Source organism: Lepus europaeus, chromosome 8, assembly GCF_033115175.1.
Source record: "Lepus europaeus isolate LE1 chromosome 8, mLepTim1.pri, whole genome shotgun sequence".
Classification (NCBI taxonomy): Eukaryota; Metazoa; Chordata; class Mammalia; order Lagomorpha; family Leporidae; genus Lepus; species Lepus europaeus.
This window is the reverse complement of record NC_084834.1, coordinates 29,691,550-29,717,101: the sequence shown is the minus strand read 5'-3', so window position 1 is coordinate 29,717,101 and position 25,552 is coordinate 29,691,550. Positions and strand designations below refer to the sequence as shown.

At 41.3% G+C, this 25,552-nt stretch overlaps 1 protein-coding gene across 2 annotated transcripts in view; it reads right to left on the bottom strand.

Moving 5' to 3' along the window:
• NR3C2 (nuclear receptor subfamily 3 group C member 2) overlaps window positions 1-25,552 on the bottom strand; it is a 375,998-nt gene that overhangs the window by 166,043 nt on the left and 184,403 nt on the right. The window contains exon 2 of one of the 2 annotated variants that reach the window (XM_062199517.1): window positions 23,903-24,054. In XM_062199517.1, the coding sequence (XP_062055501.1) occupies window positions 23,903-24,054 (152 nt within the window). The remainder of the gene's footprint in view (window positions 1-23,902; window positions 24,055-25,552) is intronic. The other variant, XM_062199518.1, reaches the window with a different exon arrangement.

The following is a 25,552-nucleotide window of genomic DNA, read 5'->3' as shown; positions in this document are numbered from 1 at the left end:
CCAAAAATGAAATAGGATTTCTTTGGGTTGCTTTTGATGCAGAAGCCAAAATGACTTACATTTGAAAATTAAATTACAGTTTAAAATACATGGCTTGAAATTAAAATGGTCTATAATTGGTGAATAGTAGCAATGTGAATGTACTTCTTAAGGAATAAGCAATGAACCTGCTAGAATTATTTCTGAATGAACTTCTCAAACTACTGATGCCATTAATTTAAATACTCTGATATTAAGACGATAACTTAAATATCTGTTCTGACACTTATTCCACTGATAGGTGCTGTCACAAGGAGAAATTTGGGAACATTCTGAGGATTTCAAATGAGAAATCTCAACATAACTTTTCTACTAATATAGAGAACAAACCTTCTGAGGATAGAGTACATTTCTGAATGTTTCCTAACTCATCACTCCTATTACTATCATGATTATTTTATATTTTTATTTAAAATTAGAAATTAATTGCAAAATCCGTTTTCAGGCTTCCTTGCTTAAGCAACCCGCAGCAGGGAAGACTACACAACCACAAATGGAAACGACAGTCAAATTCGATATTTACTTTCCAAAGCCAAAACAATGTTTTCCCTCAGCTGAATTTTACCACTGGATTTATCCTTAAGACAAAAACAACTTTTGTTCTGCCATCCCGAAGAATGAGAAATTTGCGCAAATCGCTATGACGAATGCTGGCAACAAAAATGTCATTTTTCCAGACAAAAGAGAGGTCAGAGGAACCAACACAGAAATGGAACTGAAGTGAGCTATCAGAAGTGTGAGAACAATTTAAAAATAGTAATAGATATAAACTGCATCAAAAGGCTATCATTAAATGTGGAATTACAGTGCACTTAGGAGACTCAACTCAAAGATAAGCCACTTCTGTTTTTCTCCCATTGTTCAATTTGAGGATATCTTATTTTCTAAAATCTGCTACAAGACATATAATAATTATCTGACATCTACCTATGACTTTGAGGAGGGCTGGCATCTGGGTTTGGAGCTCATTCATGTATTCATTACCTAGGCACCAGGTACTATGTTCTTTGTAGCAATAACAGATTGACAACACAGAGTCCTTCCCTCACAGTCCAGTCGGAAGAAATACACAGGAAATTTCAACATCAGTGATGCGGTGCTGGGGCAGGTTCGATTGCCAGGGAAACAGGAGTTAAGGAGGCTTCCCAAAGGCGGCTAGCTCCTGACTGAGTACTGAAGCCCTAGGAGGAGTTAGCTGGAGTGAAGAAGGACAAGAGAGAAGTCATCCAGAGGGACTCCAAGTGCCAGGGGCAGGACAGGCAGCCAGCCACACAGATCAGAAGGATTGGCACCTTCAAAAGCTAATTCATTACATCTGAGGAAGAGATGTGAGTGGGCACTTAGTCTAGTGGTTAAGATGCCTGCATCCCATATCAGAGTGCCAGGGTTTGAGTCCCAGCTCCACTCTCAACACCTGCTTCCTGCTAACACACATCCAAGATGGTAGCAGTGATAACTCAAGAAGTTGGGTCCCTGCCACTGGCATAAGCAACCTGCATGATGTTCCTGGTTCCTGGCTTTGGTCTGGCCCAGCGCCCACCATTGCAGGCACTGGGGGAATGAATCAGCAAATGGAAGATCACTGTCTCTCAAACAAATAAATAAAACTTTACATAAAAGGGGAGTGGTTGCCAAGAGCAGGGGGCATGGGGGTGGATGGTGGTGAGGTCGGGGAGGAATGGGGAGTTACTGCTTAGTGGGTGCAGACTTTCAGTTTTGCAAGATGAAAAGCATTGTGGAGATGGATGGTGGTGAGGACTGCACAGCGGTGTGAAGGTATTTAGTATGGCACATGTAATCTGTGCATTTGAAAATGGTTCCTGCTAAATTTTGTGTTACGTGTCTTTCACCACCATTTTTAAAAGCAGCAACGATGTACACTCAGCAAAGCAGCATCAAGTAAAAAGTGTGGTAGCATCTGTAGAGGGTGGGGATGGAGGAAGGACATTCAACTACATGACTGGCAGAAGAGTAAATGATTTCAATCTTTGGAAGTAATCTGGCTACAATTCTTTTTTTAAAGTTAATTTATTTATTTGAAAGGCAGAGAGAGAGAGAGACAGAGACAGAGACAGAGAGAGAGAGAGAGAGAGAGAGAGAGAGAGAGAGAGAAAGTCTTTCATCCACTGGCTCACTCCCCAAATGGCTGCAATCCGAAGCCAGGAGCATGGAGCCTCTTCAGGTCTCCCACGTGTGTGCAGGGACCCAAGGACTTGGGCCATCTTCTACTGCTTTCCTAGGCCATAGCAGAGAGCTGGATCAGAAGTGGAGCAGCCTGGACTTGAACTGGCACCCTTATGGGATGCCAGCACTGCAGGTGGTAGCTTTACCTGCTACACCATAGCGCTGGTAGGCAACAATTTTTAACATTAAAATGCTATCTGATTCATAAATCTTAGTCTAGAACATTATCAAATGTAACAAATACAAGAAGGTGCACATATCCAAAGTATTTCTTTGGAACGACAGAGTTACAGGGAGAGAGGGAGAGAGAGAGAGATCTTTCATCTGCTGGTTTACTCTCTAGATACAAGGGCCAGCACTGTGCCAGGCCTAATCCAGGAGCTTCATCCAGGTCTCCCCCATGGGTGGCAGGGGTTCAAACACTTGGGCCTTCTTCTTCTGCTTTCCCCAGGCCATTAGTAGGGAGCTGGATCGGAAGTGGAGCAGCTGGAACACGAACTGTTGCCCCTATGGGATGCAGGCATCACTGGTGGCATCTTTACTTGCTATGCCATGAGCCAGACCCTTTCCAAAGCATTTTCTGAGAGGCACTGTCTTTGCTCTAGACTGTGAGCATCATGTGTGTGGGCCCCATAGCATGTGTATATGTGTGTGTATGTGTGTGTGTGTGTGTTATTCCTATGGACCTGAATTTACTGGACAAGTGCAACAAACATCACAAACACAAAAATAGTTCTCATATAGTTCTTTGCTATATTTAAAGGACAGATACTTTTTTCCTTCCTCCTTTTTAAAAAACTTTTACAGAAGTTGCAAGCAGGGCTAAAAACTGCTTATGAAGAAACCGGCTAACCAATGCGGGCTTACCATCAAACTATCATTAGCATCAAAAGTTTAAAAGTCTACCACAGAGTAGAGAAAAACAGTCCCCACATGTAAAAAGCTGAGATATGTAAGTGAGCTGCTATCAAATTAAGCTTCAAACATTTGATTTTTCCAAAACATTTCGTCAAGTCAAAAATCTGTGCACCCAATAAGGCTAACGGAAGGCATTAAGGAAACACTGTTAAAATGATTCTGATAAGGAGGAACAGTATTGGGCTGCAAGAAGGTTAACATTTTAGGTGGCGGTGTTTCTTCACATTTCCAGGTTTTTTAAAATTTTAATAAAATAGATAGTTGGATATACACATGGTTCTTTAACTTTGAAAACGAAGGTCTCGTGAAAAATAGGATCTCTTCAAGAACCACTATCATGCTAATTATGATTACAAAAACAACCCTGAATAAAGGTAGTTTTACTTCATTTAACTGCCTCAATGACTAGCTTCTCAGAGGATTTCACTCGGCATGCGTTTTGAGTTCTGAGACCAGATTTACTTCCCTGGCTTTCAAAGGACCACATACACCAGCCTATATACTGAGGAATGAATGGACACTACTTGAAGACTTTTTTTTTTTTTTTTTTTTGACAGGCAGAGTTAGACAGTGAGAGAGATAGAGAGACAGAAAGGTCTTCCTTTCGTTGGTTCACCCCCCAAATGGCTGCTAAGGCCGGTGAGCTGTCCTGATCTGAAGCCAGGAGCCAGGTGCTTCCTCCTGGTCTCCCACGCCAGTGCAGGGCCCAAGGACTTGGGCCATCCTCCACTGCCTTCCCAGGCCACAACAGAGAGCTGGACTGGAACAGGAGCAACTGGACAGAATCTGGACCCCCGATCGGGACTAGAACCTGGTGTACCGGCGCCGCAGGCGGAGGATTAGCCTAGTGAGCCACAGCGCCGGCCTTGAAGACTCATTTATACAATCTTCATCTTAACAGATATGAACAGCCACATCATGGACTTTCTTTAAATAGCAGTAAACTTGAAAAGCTCAAAATAGTGCTTACAAGTAGCTCCCCTACCCTGCTGTCCCAGAAAATAGATGCTGACACATTCAAGGATTGCAGATGTGAAGCTGTTCTGATCGCCCATGATAGGAAAGAGCATCTCAAATTCTTGGAAAGCAGAGAATCTGTTGGTTTCAGCATTGTGCCAGGTATGACTTTGGTCCCACTTTATTGAAGAAAAGCACTGCATGGTTTCTGTTTTATTTTCTGCATCTGAAAAGTTTCCTGGGATTAGATCACTTACCACTGGCACTATGTACAAAGTTATTAAGACAAGTTAGTTTGCCGGGCAGACGATTGTTTACACAAGAGAATGAGTTTATATCACGATGTGTTCTGGGTAATAGGTACCCACAGGGCCAGCATGGGCAAAGGCGGAGCCGCACTTGCCCCTGACAGATGGTGCCTGTAGTCCTCACCTAAGCCATTTATTGCTTCCCTTGTCTTAGGCACAGTGACACAAAAGCCATCCTCAGTACATGCTATCTGTTTAAATCTTAGTTTACACGTTAGCTTCCAAAGGGTCAATTATAGGTTTTGAGATCAGAGGTGTATGCACGCCAGGTGTTTCCAGGGGAAACTTTTAACATTGAAAATAAATGCTTTCGCTTAACATAAATCAACTGCAATTTAAAATTTTTGTCAAAGTGACATGCCCTGCCTCCTTTTCTCCAATATGACAAAGTTGTAGCAGCTTTGTCAGGGTAGAGCAAGAACTGTGAAGCTTTGGCACTGATTAGCTACGAGGACTTGCCTAAGTCACTTAGGTGCGAGTGCTCACCAGTATGAACATGTGTACAAATAAAAGCTGTCACTACTGCACACGAAGAGATGTAGGTGACTTTCACTGTGGAGAAGGGACCTTCAGAAAACTCACGGAAAGGGGCTGGTGCCATGGCATAGTAGGCTAAGACTCGACCTGTGGCACCCACATCCCATGGGGTGCCAGTTCGTGTCCCGGCTGTGCCTCTTCCCATCTAGCTCTCTGCTATGGCCTGGGAAAGCAGTGGAAGATGGCCCAAGTGCTTGGGCCCCTGCACCCATGTAGGAGAACTGGAGGAAGCCCTGGCTCCTGGTTTTGGCCTGGCCATTTGGGAAGTTACCAGTGGATGGAAAACCTCTCTCCTCTCTGTCTCTTCCTCACTCTGCCTGTAACTCTGCCTCTTAAATAAATAAAAATCTTAAAAAAAATTCATGGAAAAGTGGAATTCAAAAATAAGTCTATTTTGGTGCAAAAATAAGTTTGAAACACCAGGCATACTAGGGATTTTCAAAAAGTTCATGGTGATGTGTATTATGAAAGGATTAACACGTGCATTTTAAAGCATTCTTTCATTGGAATAAACTTATCTTTGAATTGCATTTTCCAAGAACTTTCTAAAGCCCCTTTGCATTTCTTTCTAGGAGAAAGGCCAGAACATCCTAGCTCGCACTGTTATCATCTGTCAGTGTATCAGGTTATTGAAGACCTGATCTTGAAAGGAGAGACACTGCCAAGTATTTTTATCAATTATGGCATTCCCAACTCATTTTTCTGAAAGTTTTTTTTTTTTAAAGGATACTGCCTTATAAGGCCTGTGTGGGCAGTATTTTGGTGAAACTTTGTTTGCAGTTAAGAATGTAAATGACTCCTTTTAGGAAAACCACCATTGAGGACTTCGGATCTGTGCCCACACCTAGAATCCATGCAGAGAATCTCTCCTACAAAACAGTATGACAGCTTTTAATGTCATCCACCATCCTATTTGATAATCAAACAGAGCTATTTGAACAATTGCAAAAGCTGTTTGCCCTGGGTCTACATCCAATTTCCATTTTTTTTTCCCTCACCAGGGTTCAAAGCAGTCTCTATTGGATCCAAATACATATTTTATATTTAGTGTGTGGGACAGGGGGCTGGGTGGCACTGGAATCTGACACATGAAATTACAGGTCCCTGACATTTCCTATACCATTCTGTCAAATAACCACTTAGAGAGCTTTGTGTACCACGTGGATCATGTCCACCCTGAAAAGAGGTAAGTTGTAATTTATGTAAAGGTCTACAGTGGGCCAGGGACTCTGCACACAACATGTCCAGTTGCTGAAACTCCATGATAAGCTTGGAATCACCTCATCTTTGGCTGGGCATCTTGACCAAGGATCTAGGGCCAGGAGTGTCACATAATAAAGTAAAATAAGGGAAAGGTTCAAGTCACAAAGACCTGCATACGATTCGCAGCTGTGTCCTTCTCTGTCGGCCTATGGGTTGATTGCTTAATTTCTCTAATTAATTTCCTCATTGAAAATTAGGATACAACCTTACACCTACAGGAATGCTACAGGGGAAAAAAAAAACACAGAGAATTCATTTTGGTGCCTGGCCCCCAGAAGTATTCAGTAACTGTTAGCTCTAATGAATACTACATAAATGGTGACACTAAAATTTACACACAGCCTCCTAAGGTGATGCTGCTGACTCCAACACAGGACTTGCATATTATACTGAATCTGAAAAATGAGACACTTTCAGCTTATAACTAAAATGAATAAAAAGCATATGCCAAACAAAACATTTAAACATTATGCTTTATTAGACTGAATCTAGAAACAGTCTTTGATGGAAATTTTGTATGAGAAAATAGAATTACAATCTACGTCACAATCGTAAAGAATTTTTCTACTATCTGATTTTTAACAGAATCTTAAGCAGTAGGAAGAATATTTATCCTATGATTTACCTGTATAATATAAATAAATTATTTTCTGGAACTGGTTTCTCATTGATTTCTTACTTAGCCATTCATAAGAATGGGTGGGGTGGTACATGCAAGATGTTTTAGAAACCCAAGTGCAAGATGATGCTTGGTGTGCCCTGGTCAGCAGAGGTTCCTTTCTGAGTCTGTAGGAGGCCATTTGTATTTTAAGACCTGTCTACAACAGGCAGCATGACCGCATCTCAGGCCCACACCTCTCTGTATAGCATTTCCTTTAGTAATTGTTTTTCCCAAAGCAACAACAAAATCCGGGTCACTTGTAAAATGGATAGAATGATGTCATAATGCAATTACTAAGGGAAAAATTACTTATCAGGCAAGGAATGTTCGAACATGGCTTTTCCTTCTAAAAGTCTTATTAATGTCCACTAACTTTTGACTAATGTTTCAACTCCAATCTTCAACATATTTTAGTAACTAAAAATAGTTAAGGATAAAAAAATTCTTCAGTGAAAGTCTTACAAATCTGCAAGAATTAGAAATCACATTCTTTCAGTCTATTTAGCAACTGAGTATCTTAAAATAAATCATGATCAAGTATGTTAAGAGTACATTTAATTCAAAGGAAAAGTTGTTTGGAAGGACTATCTAAAGCCATTTAACAATGGTATGATATTCCTTTCTTTTTTAAGACTTACTATTTAAAAGTCAGAGTGTGTGTGAGAGACAAAGAGAAAGAGAGAAGGGTGGATCTTCTATCTGCTGGTTCACTCCGAAATGGCTGCTATGGCCAGGGCTGGGCTAGGCTAAAGCCAGGAGCTTCTTTCAGGTCTCCCACGTGGGTACACAGTACCCCAAGCACTTGGGCCATCCTTCCTTTCTTTTTTTTAAAGATTTACTTAGTTATTTGAAAGGCAGAATGACAGAAAGAGAGGGAGAGACAAAGAGAGATCTTCCATCTGCTCATTCACCCTGCAAATGGCCACAACAGCCAGGGCTGGGTCAGACCAAAGCAAGGAGCCTGTACCTCCATCTGGGTCTCCCACATGGCAGGGGCCCAGATACTTGGGCCATCATCCGCTTCCTTCCCAGGCATATTCTCAGGGGTCTGGATCAGACACAGAACAGCCAGGACTTGAACTAGCACTCTGATATGGGATGCCAGTGTCACAAGCGGTAGCTTACACCACTGTGCCACAGTGCCGGCACCAGTCTTCCTGTTAAGTATTTTTTGATCTTCATGTCTTTTAGACTTTAGAAAGTTTTTTATTAATGTCCACTAACTTTTAAAAATTATATCCTTTAAATGTAATTTTAGGTCATATTGGATAGCAAAGAAAAAGGAAAAAGCACAATTACTATTCATGTGATGGTTACTTATGGCAAAGACAAAGTAGGTATTTTCTTTCTTAAATGAAGAAGCCGACTTCTGATGTGCTCCCATGCTATAAGAAATATCACTTGCTCAAAATTTTTCAAGTTATTTTAAGAGTCCAATAATGTTAGGATGGTTTTTCCTTCTAAAATGGCTTCTTTTTTTCTTCACACATACTCCCTGTGGGTCACTACTATAAATTACAACTTAGTCTGATAAGGAGAAGAGCTACCACTAGCGGAAAACTCCAATTTTCTGCCTAGTGAACTGAATTCAATAGTGAGCAACACTGTGAAAGAGAATGCTTTCCTAGTTTCCTAGGTATTTCCACAGTTTGTATTGCTTCACTGCAAAGACAAAGCAAAGTCCTGAGTCTCCATATGATTTTTCTGCTTTTATAGATAATTTTCAAGACACAGATGATTAGAAACTGAGATAAAAAGGCAGACAGTGCTGCCCAGGGTGCTCTCTGGGATCCTTGTGTCTGTTCATGGAAATGGGTCTGCAGTACAGAGACAGAGCCAGTGCCTCATACCTAGTGGGCACCCAACAGATGCTGAGAAATAGGACACACATGCTCAGTTTCTGCCTGGTTTCGTACTGCAGGCACTTGAGATGTGATTCCCTCTTCATTTCCACTGACTCCTGTATCCCAAATTGTCTCTACCCATGCTGGTATGTTACCTGTTCATGAGTCTTCCTAGTACTTGCTCTTGGCTTACTTCTCTTAGATCTGAACTTTTTTTTTCCCTGTCTTTTAAAAAATTTCTATTTAAGTTACACAAGTTTTATGTATCTTATATGTACAGATTTAGGAATATAGTGACACTTCTTCCCGACCCATGCTCCAACGCTTCCTCTTCCTCCCTCTCATATAAAAAACACTGTTCCTCAATGGAAGAGGCAAGGGGTCAAAAAAAAATAAAATAAAATAAAATAAAAAGAAATCCTGCCTTTTGCAACAAGATGGATGCAACTAGAAACCATTATACTTAGTGAAATAAGCCAGTCCCAAGAAGACATATGTTTTCCCTGATCCAAGGTAAATAATAGAACACCTGAAATGTAATGTATTGGAGTGAAATAGACATTTGAGATTTGATGATTGTGAACTTGATTTCCTATGTTTGAGGTTTGACCTTAGTCACTATTATAACTCTGCTCTTTGATTGCTATTTCCATTAGGCAATTTAGGAGATGCAGCATAAATATTTTGAATTTCAAGTAACACCAATTATAGCAACTGAAGCACTTCAAGTAAACCCTAATCAGATGTGTCCAAAGTACATTTAATTTAGGAAATTGAAAGGGAAGGCTATGTGAAGAAGTTTTGTTCCAATATCATTTTAGTAATGGCATTTCTATCACAATTTTTCCAAGTGCTCTCCTTCACAACCAGTGGCCTTAAGATTTTTATAAATGTCTACAAGTAACTTTTTCCTATTCTTTTTTGACTATGATTTTTACTGTATGTTGGAGAGTAAAAAGTAAAACAATGAGTATGTAACTAACTCTAGTAATATCAAATTGCTGAGCCTGATTCAACAGGGAAAATGTTATAGTGTAGGACAATTAAAAACAAAACAATCAACCTGGACAAAGTCTGCCCTGATTTTCCAATGAAGCTCTCCAATGAGAGGGGGAAGGTAGGAGAATTCGATGTGCTTTAGAAATCTTGGTACCTTTAGTTAAAGAGGTGAAAAAAGAAGTCAAAGTAGTTGCAATTTTCTAAATCATTTAAGACATAGAAAGAGTGGGTGAGAACTGCCTTGTTCTTTCTCTGGTTGTGTCCTCAGACACATCACATTTAAATTCTGGGCTTTAATGCAAACTCTTGCCTACCTGCCTAGTAGTGCAATACTTGTGAACATTACAAATCTAAGGCAGAGATAAGGATGTCAAAACTCCAAGTCTGACCCAAAGTCATGTCTGCTTTTCTACAATTTTTACTCCTTTTTTCCTTCCAATAAAATATTTAATAAGGACATAAAGTAGCTACAGTTTATTCTACCTTTTATTGAGCACCAGGGCATGCTGCTTAAGTTACTCCAAAGAAGGGGAGACTCCTATTAAATGTGAGGTGTACAAAGGAATCCTTTGTTGCTTCCAGAGCAGTTTAAACATGAGTGTACCATCTTTTACCTTCCTAACTCAGAGACAGTGTGCAGATGCTTTTAATATTTATTCTCTGTTCTTTATAGAAGAGGAAATAGACTTTCAGTGATTTGCTCAGTCTCAAAGAGTGGGTAGTGATATTCTGTCCACCTCTATATAAACATAATACTGGAATAAACACTGGTAAAGCCCACTTGACAGCTTCTTACTGGAGATTTCTCATAGCAAAGTTTCAAATGGTTGGGTAACAGCCAAGGAGCCTTGCACTAAGATTTTAGTAAATGGGCAGCATGACTTCTAAGAGGGCCATATAAATCTCCAAACTCCAGCCCTGGCTCTTCATTCTCAATTGGAGAAGATAATAAAATATAAGGGATTATGAGAAAGGAGGCAGCAGGTCTTTGCTCATTCTTTTTCAAGCATTATAGCTTTGATTCCACTGAAACAAATAAGGCAAGACTTTAATAAGCCAGTACTATACCTACAGCGCTGAATATAAGTATGAATTTATGTCAAATTTCTTTCAAACTTCACACCATCTACTCCTCAGCTAATCTGTTGTAACCTCTCAATTCTCATTATGTTATCATGCCCTTCTAAGAGTTGTACTTTTTCATCTTTTTAATGATTTCATGTTTTTTTCCCTTAAAAAAGTAAACACAACCTTTTTATAAATATGGATTACACTGTCAAATGTCAGTAATTTCATGGAGCGATAGGCTCTATGGAAGACATTGAAAGCACTTATTGTATTAAAATGCACTTCTCTTTCTTCCTTAGGGACTGCTCTTCACTATGTGAGGTAGAAGAGTTCATTGCTAATTAGCAACACGGGACAAGCTTTTATAAACGTTAGACTCAACAAATTCCAGGAACAAGCATTTATGAAAGAGCTTTAAATAGGGCCAACTGGAGGCAAGATGGAAACAATCCACTGTGCTTTGGGGGAGTTGTGAGCTTCATTCTTAGGTGTCAGTCTGCTTTCTTCTTGGTATGGATTTGGTCTACAACACTGGAATGATGTGCAGCGAGAAAGCGGGAGAATGCGAGCCTGGGCATAGAAGGTTTACACTGATTTCAGGCGGCTCTGGCGTCTTCTCACTGACACAGTTTGGTCCTGGAACAGCGATCATGACTGACTAACTGGGGTAGAACAGAGCTTTTAGCAAATGTGTGCATATAAATACACCTATCTGTTCACCTCTAGGGAAGACAGCGCCCGCTCTCTCCTTCCTGAGAAGTCCGGATGGGGCAGTGAGTGCAGACAATAAGGACTGATCTGACATCAAAGAATTGCTACTTTATATATGTGTGACTTTAAAGAGTAAAACACAGGCATTACATGAAAAGTCTGGAGAGCTTGAAAGACTGGCATTGTTTTTGATTTGCTGCAGGGTTCTTCTGCCTTCTCAGTCATGAATAGCTTCCTACTACGCCTCCCTGTGAGGTCATAAACTGCTGAGATCATCAGTTGGTACCTCCATCAGGAGTAATAGCACACAGTTCTCCCCAGTGATCACAACACCAAGCAGATCTGCTCCACTGGTGCTGGGGGCCCAATACCTTCGTATGCCTTTCCACTTCATTACATAATTTCCCCCGCGCATGCACCAAGTAGCCACAGCAGCGGCTGACATCTGGCTTTGTAAACTCCTGTACTGCCAAACTGCCTAGTCCCTAACTATGCAGTTTCCTCTTTTTGTTTAAAAGGTTTGCAGAATTTTATTATTTTTAAGTTTTTAAAACTTATTTGAGGCTGGTGCCGTGGCTCAATAGGCTAATCCTCCACCTGCGGTGCCGGCACACCGGGTTCTAGTCCCAGTTGCCCCTTTTCCAGTCCAGCTCTCTGCTGTGGCCCGGGAGTGCAGTGGAGGATGGCCCAAGTGCTTGGGCCCTGCATCCCATGGGAGACCAGGAGAAGCACCTGGCTCCTGGCTTCGGATCAGCACAGTGCGCCGGCCGCAGCGGCCATTGGAGGGTGAACCAACTGCAAAAAGGAAGACCTTTCTCTCTGTCTCTCTCTCACTGTCCACTCTGCCTATCAAAAATTTAAAAAAAAAAAAAACTTATTTGAAAGAAAGGTGAGGGGGAGAGATGGAGAAAGAGAAAGGATATAGAACTCTTGCATCCTCTGGTTTTACTCCTCAAATACCTGCAACAGTCAGGGCTGTGACAGACTAAAGCTGGGAACAAGAACTCCATCCAGGTCTCCCATGTGGGGAGTAAGGACCCAACCACTTGAGCCCTCATGGCTGGATCTCAGGATGTGTATTAGCAAGAAGCTGGAATCCACAGTGCAGCTGGAACTCAAATGGAGGCACCCCCACGCAGGATGATACTGTCTCATCCCACATCTCAACCACTAGGCCAAACTGCTTTCTTTTCAAGACCCTGCCCAAGATCACCATCATTGACCAGAGCCACTCCACCAAGGCCTGCCAAATCCTCCTTCTCACCTCTTAAGTCAGGCTTCCCTCTACTTGAGGTCAGGCCCTATGTATTCCCTTGTCCAAAGCCCCATCCCCGCTCTTTCCCTCCTATAGGGGGACCCTCCAGGAGCCACTGCATAGCACCAAAGGATCCAAGCCACTGAGTCTATTTTTTTGTTGTTTGTTTTTTTCTATTATTAACAACCTCAATAAAAGACTGACTATATTTAAGAAAAGGCCTCAGATTTCTCATTCCAGTATCAGGGTCTCCCAGTTCTTTGCTCAGTCTCTTCTTCCAGGGCACTGTGGTGCAGTGGGTTAAGCTACACCTTCTAAAACTGGCATCCCATATCTCAGTGCTGGTTCAAGTCCTGGCTGCTCAATTTTCCATCTGGTTTCCTGGTAATGTGCCTGGAAGAGCAGCAGCAGATGGTCCAAGTACTTGGGCCTCTGTCACCCATGTGGGAGACCCAGAAAGAGTTCCTGGCTCCCGGCTTCAGCCTGGCCGGGACCCGGCTATTGTTAGCAATTGGGGATTGAACCAATGGATGGAAAAATCTTTCAGTCTCTGTCCTTCCCTCTCTAGTGCTCTTTTAGTTAAATAATAAAGAAATCTTTAAAAGCAAGCAAGTAAGCAAACAGCTCCTTTTCAAGAACCCGAGGGCAGTGACTGCTCCAGTCAGGCCAGACTTTCAAGGGACTAGTCTGCCCCTTCCTGTTCCTCCATCATCTCCCCTCCAAGTCAAATGAAGTGCCAATCAGTCCTTCCCAGCTCTCCAGGGCTTGCTTTTGGTATTTGATTGCAGTCAATTTAGCAATTTTCATGTTCAGGGTCAAATCATTCTCAAGATATCAAATCACAGGAGCTGTAGGATCCTAATTACCGTATGAGAGCAGGTTTTGTGAGGCCAGCGTTGTGTCCTGTGGCTTGGGGATGTTGTTGAGCCACTTGTCATAGAGCAGACTTCAGAAAGCTGAAGAGAGGTGTGGTAGCTTAGCACTGCCTGCAGTACCGGCATCCACATGAGTAGCAGTTTGAGTCCTGGCTGCTCCATTTCCAAAACAGCTCCCTGCTAATGTGCCTGGGAAGGCAGCAGAGGATGGCCCTAGTGCCTGAGACCCTGCCACCTATGTGGGAGACCTGGAGGGAGCTCCTGGCTCCTGGCTTTGGCCCAGCTATGATAGTCATGGCCATTTAGGGAAGACCTCTGTTTCTCCTCCCATCTCTGTCATACTACCTTTCAAATGAATAAAACAAATTTTTAAAATAAAATAAAGAAAGCTGAAGAGTTAGCAGCTCCCAGCTTTGTATCAGGAAGATCACACTCCCCACGGTTCCCCAAGCTTGACAGGCTACATCTAATTTCTATCACATGCAGGAAATGAAACACAGGAAGATAAAAATTTTAAATAAAGCTTTAGATTAAATATCAAGATGTTAAAGAGGTACTTCAGGATGATCATGGTAATTTTTTTAAAATACTTAGTTCGTTCTTTAGGAAAAAATAGAGACTACCCAATTTCTTTTCCATTAGGGCAACAGAAATTCAAATTAGAGTTTCCACTTGGAATGGCTGGGACTTAATTATTTAGAGTATGGCAAGATAACTGTTAAACTATAATGTGCTCTTTCTACATACTCTAAAGCCAGAGCTGTTGCCCTTTTTTCAAAAAAACTCATCTTCTAATTCCATTTTCCATACATTTAAACATTATTTACTTGAGAAACAAAGTACATACAAACACACACAGAGAAAGAGAAAGAGAAAGAGAGAGAGAGAGAATGAATGAATCAATATACTCCCATCTGTTGGTTCATTCCCAAAATTCCTGTGATGGCCTGGGGGCTGAATATAGGAACTGGGAACTCAGCTCAGATCTCGCACATGATTGGCAGGAGGCTGATTACTTGAGACATCACTGTTACCTTGCAGGGTCTGCATAAGCAAGAAGCTAGAATTGGAAGCCAGAGCAAGGAGTCAACCGCACACTGTGATATGGTATATGGGCATCTCAACTGCTACCCTAACTGCTAGGCTGAATGCCAAACCTATGCTCTGGAACGCTTCAGATTTTATAGAGCTCCGTGAGAGGCAGTAGGGCTTATCTGTGAAGTACGTAGGTATCAGAGTGCCTGGCTAGCTGGGTTCAAATCCCAGCTCTGACACTTCCCTCTAACAGGGTCACCTCAGCAAGTCACTTACCTCTTACCTGACTCAGTGAACTGATTTCAACACGAGGATACATAATAATAATCCTATTTGATAATTATGAAGGTTAAATGAGAAAATACAATAAAATTCTAAGCACAAAATAAGTACTCAATAAATATTTTTAAGGAATAAAGAATCAGAAAATTCAGCTTTGTTAAAAAAAAATAAACAATGTTTTCCCTCGTCTCAACAATTGCTTAGAGTTCAGACTAAAAGATAATACCTTCCAAACTCACAGAACTTTCTGAGTTAAGAAAGCTGTTATGGGACCAGCACTGTGGTAAGGCAGCTTAAGCCACTGTCTGCAGCAGCAGCATACCATATGGGTGCTGGTTCGGGTCCCAGCTGCTCCACTTCTGATCCAGCTCCCTAGTACTGTGGCCTAAGGAAAGCAGTAGAAGAGGGCCCAAGTGCTTGGGCCTCTGAACCCATGTGGGAGACCTGAAAGATGCTCCTGGCTTCAGTCTGGCCCTGCTCTGGCCATTGTTGCTATTTGGGGAGTGAACCAGCGGATAGAAGATCCCTCTCTCTGTCTCTCCCTCTCTCTCTCTGTAACTCTGAATTTCAAATGAACAAATAACTCTTACAAAAAAGAAGGCTATTACAAGGAATAGATGAGAAAATATGGAGTACTTGGCACCTAAAAAATGCTCAGTTAATGCTAGTTACTATTCTGTGAGAGAGGGTCAACAGAATAAACCACCCATTTAGCACTATGCCTTAAATGTAAACCAAACCACCAAACCACTTTACTAGAACCAAGGGTGAATTGCCATTTTAATCTCATGCTACAGATCAGAGGCAAGGATCAGGCACATTAAAGTCAAAGTAGCTCATGAAAATTTTCTTATAAACAGTTCCCCACCCACATCGTGAGTCAGGTAGCTTCCTACTGTCTTTAGTTTGGATGTTGGAAAGCTGAGGGCCAAATAAATCGTCCACCTTTGCAACAGCCTTTAGATATGCATCACGGGCCTTCAAAAGTTCATGGGAAATGCATATCGAGCTACAACTATGCATGGACACCATTTTGTACCACGATAAACTTATCTTTTAATTCTATTTTTTCATGAATTTTTAATCGCCTTTCTAGTCTCTACACTATCTCCATTTCTCATCTGTCTCCTTCTCCTACACTTACTCCCCTTTCCCCTGCATTTTTTGTTTATTTCACTTGGTTTAAATCTCACTTTAACTCCTGGAAATCCTGAGCTGCCTTGGATGGTTTTTTGGGAACAGGATGGGCTGTACACGGAGGAATAATTCAGAAAACAACTGATTTATACTTTGCATCTGATTTATACTTTTCAAATTTGCCACATGAAGTGTACGTTGACTTAACATTTTAAGCCAAAGAGATTCTCTTTGGCTAATACCAATTACTTTTGTCTCACATGTCCCTATTTCAAAGCATTTTCTAATAATTACCTGAGCGTATTTTCTATTTCAAAGAAACCAATAAGTGGCACGGATACAGAAACAAGTGTGAATTCCACACATACACTTAAGCAGTTACCAACTGGTGTGGTACAAGCAACTGCTCCATGCTGGGCACTGCCTCTGCACCTGTTAGTGAAGCCAATCCCCGTGATAGCATGCTTGGTGCGGGGCTCTGGACTGGGAAAGTTCCTGCAATAATTAAAGTTTTGCTGAACCAAACACCGGGGCTGAAAAATCCACAGACCCAATAGTGCTCAAGTTCAGCAAATGCTCATGTAACCAGAGGCCCAGAAACAGACTTTTCTGAGAACAACTTAGAGTAGAAAGGAGACAGATTCACACACACACACACACACACACATGTGCCATGAACACACTCAACATCCCAGATGTACATTCTTGCAGATTGTAAGGTTGGCCTGTGCTGTTTCTCTAACGACTCATTTCTTAGGCAATGGCATCTACTTTCACGGATAAGAAATCTAAAATCTTTGAGTCTTTGTTCTCCAAGCTTTGGAATCTCAATTCAACTTCCTGTCAGGCATACCTACAAGTCTCAGACATATCAAACTCTACCTAAACCAAGCCTCATCTCAGGCCCTTTATCCTGGAAAGCCTTTTCTTTTCTTTCTTTCTTTCTTTTTTTTTTTTTTTTTTTTTTGGTAGACTACCTATCAGCTTTTCATATGCTGTTTGAATAGCTCATTTATTATGTTTAGTTTCCACCCCACTCCCTACTAGAATATAAGTGGCACCAGGGCAGGCATCATGGTCTACTTCATTCACTTGATATCTGTCCAAGCTATCCCTCGATATTCCCAGAACGGTGCCTGGCATTGAGTAGGCTGTGAATAAAGGCTAAATGTGTGCACTGCCCTCCCACGCCCCTAATGCTGCTGCTTCTCTGGGATTCCTGATCTTGGCAAATGGCATCGGCAGCCGAGAGTAGGGACTCGCCCTAGATTTCTGCTTCTGCACCTCCAATGTATAGCAGCCAATATGACTTAGCGGACAGTCTTTTCACCTGTTCCCTCCTCTCCATCCCTAACACCACCAGCCAAGTTTTGCACTGGTTCATCCCTTCCACAAATCTTGGAAACAGCCACTTGCACCCCTTTAAATCACTGCACCTCACTATGGCCAAGTCTCAAGTGCACAGCTGAGCGTACCACTCTGCTGTGTGAGAGGATTCAGAGGGTCTGTTTCAGCCACAGATGAATTTAGGGTCCTCCTTGGCATCCAGGACTTGGTCCAGCTTGCTCATTTACCTTCCAGCTCACAGGTCACACAGAGGTGACAGGAATCTGCTGCAGGTGTCCCTCCAGACAGTTCATCCTCCCACCCCCTCCCACCCTTGCTGCCCCACCGCTGGCAGTTCCTATATTTCAAGATTTGGTCTTGGGGTCAATTCTCTGAGCAGCTTTCCTTGATCTTCCAGAATGGCCTAAATGTCATGGCTCGGTGTGTTTCCATAGCAACCAAATAAAGGGATCAAAAATCTGGGCAAGCACTTGCCATTGACACGAAAGTCTTACGCTTAAGTAAGGAGGAAAAGAAAGCTCATAAAAGCCATCCACACAACCTGTTGGGTAGGTACATATTTAATGCCCTACAAGGAAATAATTTGAAAGGATCAGATTACCTGGTTCCTAATTTATGATAAAGGGGGAAAACCCACAAAACATCAACTTCTTTTCTAAAATGTTTCATGAGAAAATCGTAAGCCATAGTAGTCCTTGCTTTTCAACTTCTGAGGGAGCAGGTATTGGGGCAGTGACAGTGGACTTGGATTCCCGTTCGTTTCTTGTACATGACTCACAGGAAAACTAGAGGCTGTGTCTTACATTATTAACCAAGTCATCCAATAAATACACATTAAATTATTTCATCACTTTATCATTTCCTTAATTTTATATTTCTAGCTCGAGGGGTTAGCTATATTTGAATTAGTATATAATTCTATCCCAATTTAGCTTGTATCAACTAAGTTGCAATGAGAAAAAGAGAGAGAGATACAGGGAAATCTCCAACTTACTGGTTCACTTCCCAAATGCCCGTGACAGGTGGCACTGGGCCAGACCAAAGCCAGGAGCACAGAACTCAATCCAGGTCTCCCAAATGGGTGGCAAGGACCCAACTACTTGAGCCATCGCCTGCTTCTTCCTAGGGTGTGTATTAGCAGGAAGCTGGGCTGAGAAGTGGAGCTTGGACATGAACCCAGGTGCCAGGATATGGGATGTGGATATCCCAAGTGGTGACTTAGCTGCTGTGCCAAATGCCTGCCCACAGTTCTCCATCTCACGGCACACTTCTCCATCCTCCTTCCCCTGCAACACAAACTCAGTTGCTCATACCCTTGCTTGCTCTTCTGCTACAAGCATGCAGGTACACCTGCAGCACTAATGGGGAAACATGGGTTTATGACGCGGTGAAACACTCCTTCCTCTGGACCTGTCCAGTTTACTCAGGAGTTTTAAGCCAGCAAGGAAAATGAACTACCCTCCACTCGTTCCACTTCCTTAAAACATCTGCAGGAATAATAACGATAATTAATAAATTTAAAGATTTTTGACCTGTATGCTGTGAACTACACATGGAGGGAACGAGGTACACGTTCACAGGCCTGCTGCCTTAAAATATTGCATACTTGAAAAACACCAAGATTAATCCACAATTCTATCTTTAAAGCATTTCAAGAAATAGGCTTAGATGTCTCTTCCTTCAACAGCAACATGTGATTATGGAAATGGACATATGGCTTGGCTGACCTTACTATGACGGCGACTCCTGGGCCTAACTAGTCTGCTTACAAAAATATAAATCCAGGTGACTTTACATGATAATGAACTCACTTCCTTTTTTACAGCCTTACAGCCAATGATTTGCGGGAGCTGTATCTTCCAGACACTGCTTATACACTGAGTATCCAGAAAGGAAATTAGGTTGTAAAATAGCATGTGCTGAATCTAGTTAACTCTGTTCATTGAGAGATCACAAAGTAAAATACACAGATGAGAGGAGACTAGTGGCATTCTATAGCTGGAAAGAGATGAGATAATGAAGACTTGGGAGAAAATTAGAAACGATAGATTAGAAGTTGAAATGCCCACACAAATTCTTGAGCTAGTTCCACTGGTAATTTACTGGTCTTGGGGAAGCTATTTAACCTCAATTGCTCTTACGCCACATAAGGTACATTCCTGTGTACATTCAAACATTTATTTAGTGTCTACTCAGAATCTATGGCCTTGTTAAGTTCTGGAGTAAGATCCTGTCTTGTCCTATATATAGGCTTCTAACAGAAGAACTAAAAATCGAGTTAGTGGCTCTCACATTCTCAACCGCTCAGCTCCCAGTGGTTCACTGTGGAAGTGAACCTCAACAGTTCAGTCCACACTGGAAAAAAGCATCTATAGGCAATTTCCATTGTCCCTCCATTCATCTGCTTGCCCCAAACACTCTAGGAGAACCGTTAATCTAGAGGATCTTATCACCTTAAACAGCAGCCATAGGGAAAAAAATGACATGTGGCAGGAAAATGAAGGGCTGAAGAACGACAACCCAGAGTGCAATGTATCATTTATATCATCTCTCTGCAGAGGCATCATCTGGGAACTTCCACATGTGTTCTTAGAGAGTAATAATGACCTAATGTGTTGATGCCACATAAAATATGCACTTACATGGTATTTTCAGGTAATTTTTTGTAGCAATGTTCAAGAAGGATGACACTACTTTTCCCATTTAGAGACAAGCAAAATGAAACCCAGTTAAGTTAACTAATTTAGTTTCAGAAAGTAAAACAAAGCTTTTTGACTCTCAGGCCAGTCTAGTTTCCACAAAAGAGAACCTAATGTTTAAAACAAACAAAACCCAACACATGTTCAGTTATTCCTTTTAAGACGGAAAGGTCCCTAAAATCTTCAGGGCAAGTAAATGATTCAAATTCAAAACTAACATTACAACCTTCCATTTGTAAGGTACAACAACATGGCTATTAACTGACATTATTGGCAAATAAGGCATTCTGGGAAAAGAGTTCTCAGTGTTTTATATTGAATGATTAAGAAGGAGGAAAATAAGCACACATATACATCCCATTAAGCAGAACACAAAGAACACAATTTACACTTAAAAATAATTTCTCGTCTCCATACACGGCTGCTTGCCACTATGCTATTACACGTTTTTGAGTGACGTCCTTTATAGCACAAAGCGTTCAGACAACAGCCTCACAGCTCTGGCTGTTGTGTTTCTTTTCCTGTCTGCTCTCTAGTGACCACCTCTGTGCCTGTCCTCAGCTAGCTGTGCCCTTCCGCCTGAACTGACTCTCCTCATCTTAGTTCTCTCTTCTCACTGCTGCTCTGGATTCTCTGCTTTACAGTTTAAGAAAGAACTTAAAAATATTAAAAAAAACAACAACTAAAAACAACAACAAAGGGTAAACATTTAAATAAACATGTGAAGGGACTTCAAAAAATTCATGGAGAAATAGGATGAAAAGTATGTTTATTTGGGTGCCATAAAATTTTGAAATCATATATTTGATTATATATACTTAAATGTAGATGTAGAAACTTGCACAATCATATACACACCTGCTAAAGGGAACAAATGATATCTCCTCATTGCTGGGGTTACTTCCTTCATTTTTGCCAAATGAGCATGAACAGACTAACACATAGGGTAGAATTTTCATGAGCTTGGTAACATATCACAAAACAGAAAGAATAGATGAAGTTTAGCATTGAGATTTTAGTTACAGATTTGGAATCATAAGACTTTAGTATGGGCCTAAGATTGATCTTATGATTCAGAATAGATTGCTAGGTTTGATTCTAAATAGCTTCCTTTGGAAAAAGGAAATAAAAATAACACCCATATCCCATAAATTTTGTGATGTGACCACTCAAACTATGTAAACCATTATGAAAATGTCCTGTTAATTCAATATCTGTATTTCTCCCATATGTATAATTTCTCTATCATATACAAACACAATAAAACAGTAAATGCAAAATTTACAATTATAAAAAAGGTTTAACTCTCATGAATTTAATATTATAAGTTTGTTGAAGCCTTGTATTATACAGATGAACACTGAAAGACAGATGCTCAAACACATAGGGAATAAATCGTTTAATACACGTCTTCAAAGGCACTCACCAAATTTCGTTATCCAGTTGTTGATCACTTTCCAATGAAAGAAAATATCAGTACCAACATTTAGGCATTTCCATGTTTATGTATATTAAGTTACCAAACAGTTCTTCTCCTCAAACAGAAACTACTTGAAACAATAAAAGTTAAGCAAGAACTTTCAGAAAACCTTTTGCTTCAGAAGCAGAGAAAGGCAGGGGTGGGCATTTGCCTCACTGGTAAGCCTCTAGTCGGGAGGCTCACATCCTATACTGGAGTCCCAGCTCCAGTCCCAACTCTAGCTTCCTGCTAATGTGCATCCTGGAAGGAGGATGATGGCTCAAGGACCCACACAGGAGACCTGAATTGAGCAGTTCCTGCCTCCTGGCTTTGAGCCAACCCAGATCTGGCTGTTGAGGACATTTGAGGAGTAAACCAGCCAGATGGGAGCTCTCTCTCAAAATTCTCTCTCAAATAAGTAACTAAAATTTTAGTAAAAAGAAAAATGAAATAGGGAAAGGCTGATTCTGCAAACAGTTCCAGTGGGCTGTGACAGGAGGCTGATCCACAGGTGGGGCCAGCTGCCCAGCGTGGACGCTCTCATCTCCCGCTCCAGGACGCCCTTGTGCACACTGCTGTACTTTAACAAATCATTGTTACCACTCATTAGTGGGCTGCAAAAAGGGAGTTCTAACATGGGAAGGTGCAGAGTGGTCCTAGACAGGAACTCAAATTAATATTATCCTACACAACTTCTTCTGAGCTGATTGTAGAATTAAGGAAAGGGGGAGGGCATTAAAAATATACTGACTTCAGTAGTGTACAAATTAATTTTTCCTACTTTCCGGAAACCAGCCGTGTTTTGCTGAGGAAATCACTTTTTCCTGCTCTGAATCTACTGGTGCAGGTTGTCTGGTTCGCCCAGAACTAGCGAGCCATTTGATAACCACATGCCCGGCCACAGGGACTACAGCATAAGTGGACATGTGGGCCAAATTCAGTCTGAGGAGGTTCCACCGGGGATTTCGACAGGAATTGCTAGGAGCTGAAAACCTTTTTTTAATGGAGGCCTGGTAGCCAGCTATCTCAGCACCACGAGAGAACCTGCATGAGAAGAGACAGAACAAAGCTGAGCGCTCGAGAGAGTGGGACAGAGTTCTGGAGGCCTGGCTGAAGACTGCAGTTTGCCTGGAGCCAAGTCCACACTGGGACTTTCCAGTGTGCAGGCCAATGAATTTCCATGGGTGCTTAAGCCAGTCTGTGTTGAATTTTTTGTCACCTGAAACCCAGAGCCCATACCCTGAGAAAGTATTCCTGAACTCCTACTACCAAATGATTGCTGGGCTTGGGGATTATCAAATAACTAATAGTATAAACAATGTAAAATCATATAATATCATGGAAATCATGCAAAATTAATCCCAGAAGCAAAGAAGTAACTACTTGGCTAAGTTTTTTCATCCCAGAACTAAGGATACCACCATGTGGTCTTGGCGAAATGAAGGAGAAACATTCAACTTGCTTTTTTTGAAGTCTCTAAAGCACCGGATCATTTCTCTGGACACTCCCCTAAGAAACAGCACTTACAGAGTCTTTACGTTGAGCACGTTAGTGAATGCAAATGTCAACAACCCAATAAAGCTTGTAACAGTGGACATCCTATACTTTCCCCAGGCACCACTCTCAACGTTAGTGAAACCATCTGGCCAGAGGCTGATGTCAATGAATTACTTATAAGTGAAGACAGAAGAAGTCAAAAACAAACTGAAGATTATTTCTCCATAAGAGGTACAATTACATGGACAGAAGCAAAAGCTGGCCTAAATGGGCAGAGCAAATCTCCGTCAAATTTCTCATTAAATAATATACTCATTTGGAAACTTTCAGTAGGAGTAAAGATAGGACACAAGCCGAGACAAAGAATTTGAAGTCGCTGATAAATAGGCCTGCTCTGTAGGGAACACAACTGAAACCACAGGGTTGATGTCAATATTAACATTTTCAATTGCCAAAAACCTCTATTCATAGACAAACAGGGAAAAGGCAGACTTGATATATTCTGTGTGTTAATAAAAATGTCATTCTAGATCATGCACATTAAATGTACAGCAACACAATTATTTTTCTATTTTAAGCCCCACTCAAAAACAGAGACAGCAACAACAAGTCCCCTTGGGTCACTGCTGCTAACAATTTTGAATTTTGCTCATTAAATATTGCTTAGTGGAAAATTGTCACATACTCTTAAGATAAAGCATGATTACTATTTATCACTGACAGATGATATCAAATGTGTCACTGAAGTTCATTTCCCAACCACAAATACAGCATTAACTGTGCACTTGAACTACCCACTAGGAAAAATGCGTAAAAGGAACACCCACATGAACATTTACCTTCCACTGCTCTTTTGAAGAAAACTTTGCAGCTGCCACAGGTTACTACCCCATAATGACATCCTGAAGCCTCATCCCCACACACCAAACATATTTTGGAAGGTCTTGAGGATCCAGTAGAAACACTTCGTAAAGTAGAGCTGGGGAAAGAAAGTAAGATTTCAGTAACTACACTGTAATGGCACATTTAATACGCTGTACAGCTCAGTGCAACATTGTCAATCAACACAGCTCCACGAATGAATTCCGGAGCCTTAAGAAACGGAAGGTAAAACCCTGTCAGTGGAATAATGCCCTCAAGCATGTTGTACAGCAAGACCTGCAGTCTACACTGGGACATGAGAAATAATCACGTTAAACCTCTCCCCGCCTTTTTCTATTTTTGAAGAAAATTCACCAATAAAACCCACAAAACATGATTTGCACTCTGAGCAGAGAGGAGAAAAATCTTGAACGAGGCCATCACGGGAGTATTTGCTTTGGCATCAAGCAGCTATTACAACACTTCTCAACACCCTTCAGTCAGACTCAGATTATAAATCTCAATTATGCCCGGTTCAAAAAAATTCTTTCTACAACGATCCACTAATTTAAAAAAATGAGTTCCCTTGGCTGCCTGTCGTTTTATTCCTCAACCTTCTTCACGTTTTTGTGTTACCCTATATAGTTATGTTAAAATTAAATTCATTTTGCTTACTATTGTAAAAGGGCACTATCAATACTGAGACAAAAAAGTCATATATGATGAATAGCACAGGTATCTTTTATGGTAAGAAACTGAAGGGCTCTGGGTAACAGTTTTTAGGGACAAATGCAATTCTTCAAGCAATAATCTGAATATATTTTTAAAGAGAACCTTCTCAAGGTGTGTTTCACTGTGTTAGCTACTGGCATGCTCTGAACAAAATGTTTTAAATTCTAATAAATTATAGTTCAGTGACAGTTTAGATTATACTGAGTAGGCCAGAAGAGTTGATTTTTTTCATTCCTAGCCCACAGGCATTTACTGAATATTAACACATAGATCTTGTACAAGGTACTGACGACATAAATATACAAATGTGTTCTCTGCCCTAATGGTTGGAGGGACACAGACTACTATGGTGAGTGCTATTGTGCAGGGTAATGTGGCGACAGTGCAGGCTCAGCCCTCCATTCTGGGAAGGCCAGGTAAACAGGAGTCAGCAAACCCTTGCCCTGCTATCACAGTGGAACTGGGTTGTGAAGCATGACCACGCACAGCCAAAGAAAGCGAGGGGAGAAAAGCAAGGTGTGTTCAGAGAAATGCGAGCTACACGTGTGCAGAAAACCCTGGGCAGGGCTGTTGGATGTCAAAGCTCTGTCATCCTGTGAAACAACAGGTAGGTGGCAAAGAGATCCAGAGAAAATACTACAAAAGGGTAAAGTGGTTACATCACGGTGATGAATCCTTGGTGTTTCAAACAAGCTAAAACCCAATGATATCACATTGATGATTAAAAAAAAAATTACATTAAATGTTGGCACTACACCCGCACCAAAAAATACATGAAGGAATACACAATTTGGCTGCTCAGGGCACTGTATGACTGACTTTCAAGAAAATGACTTCTTAAATCAAGGACTGCAACAATGTTCTCCAAAGCTGTTTTTCCTTCT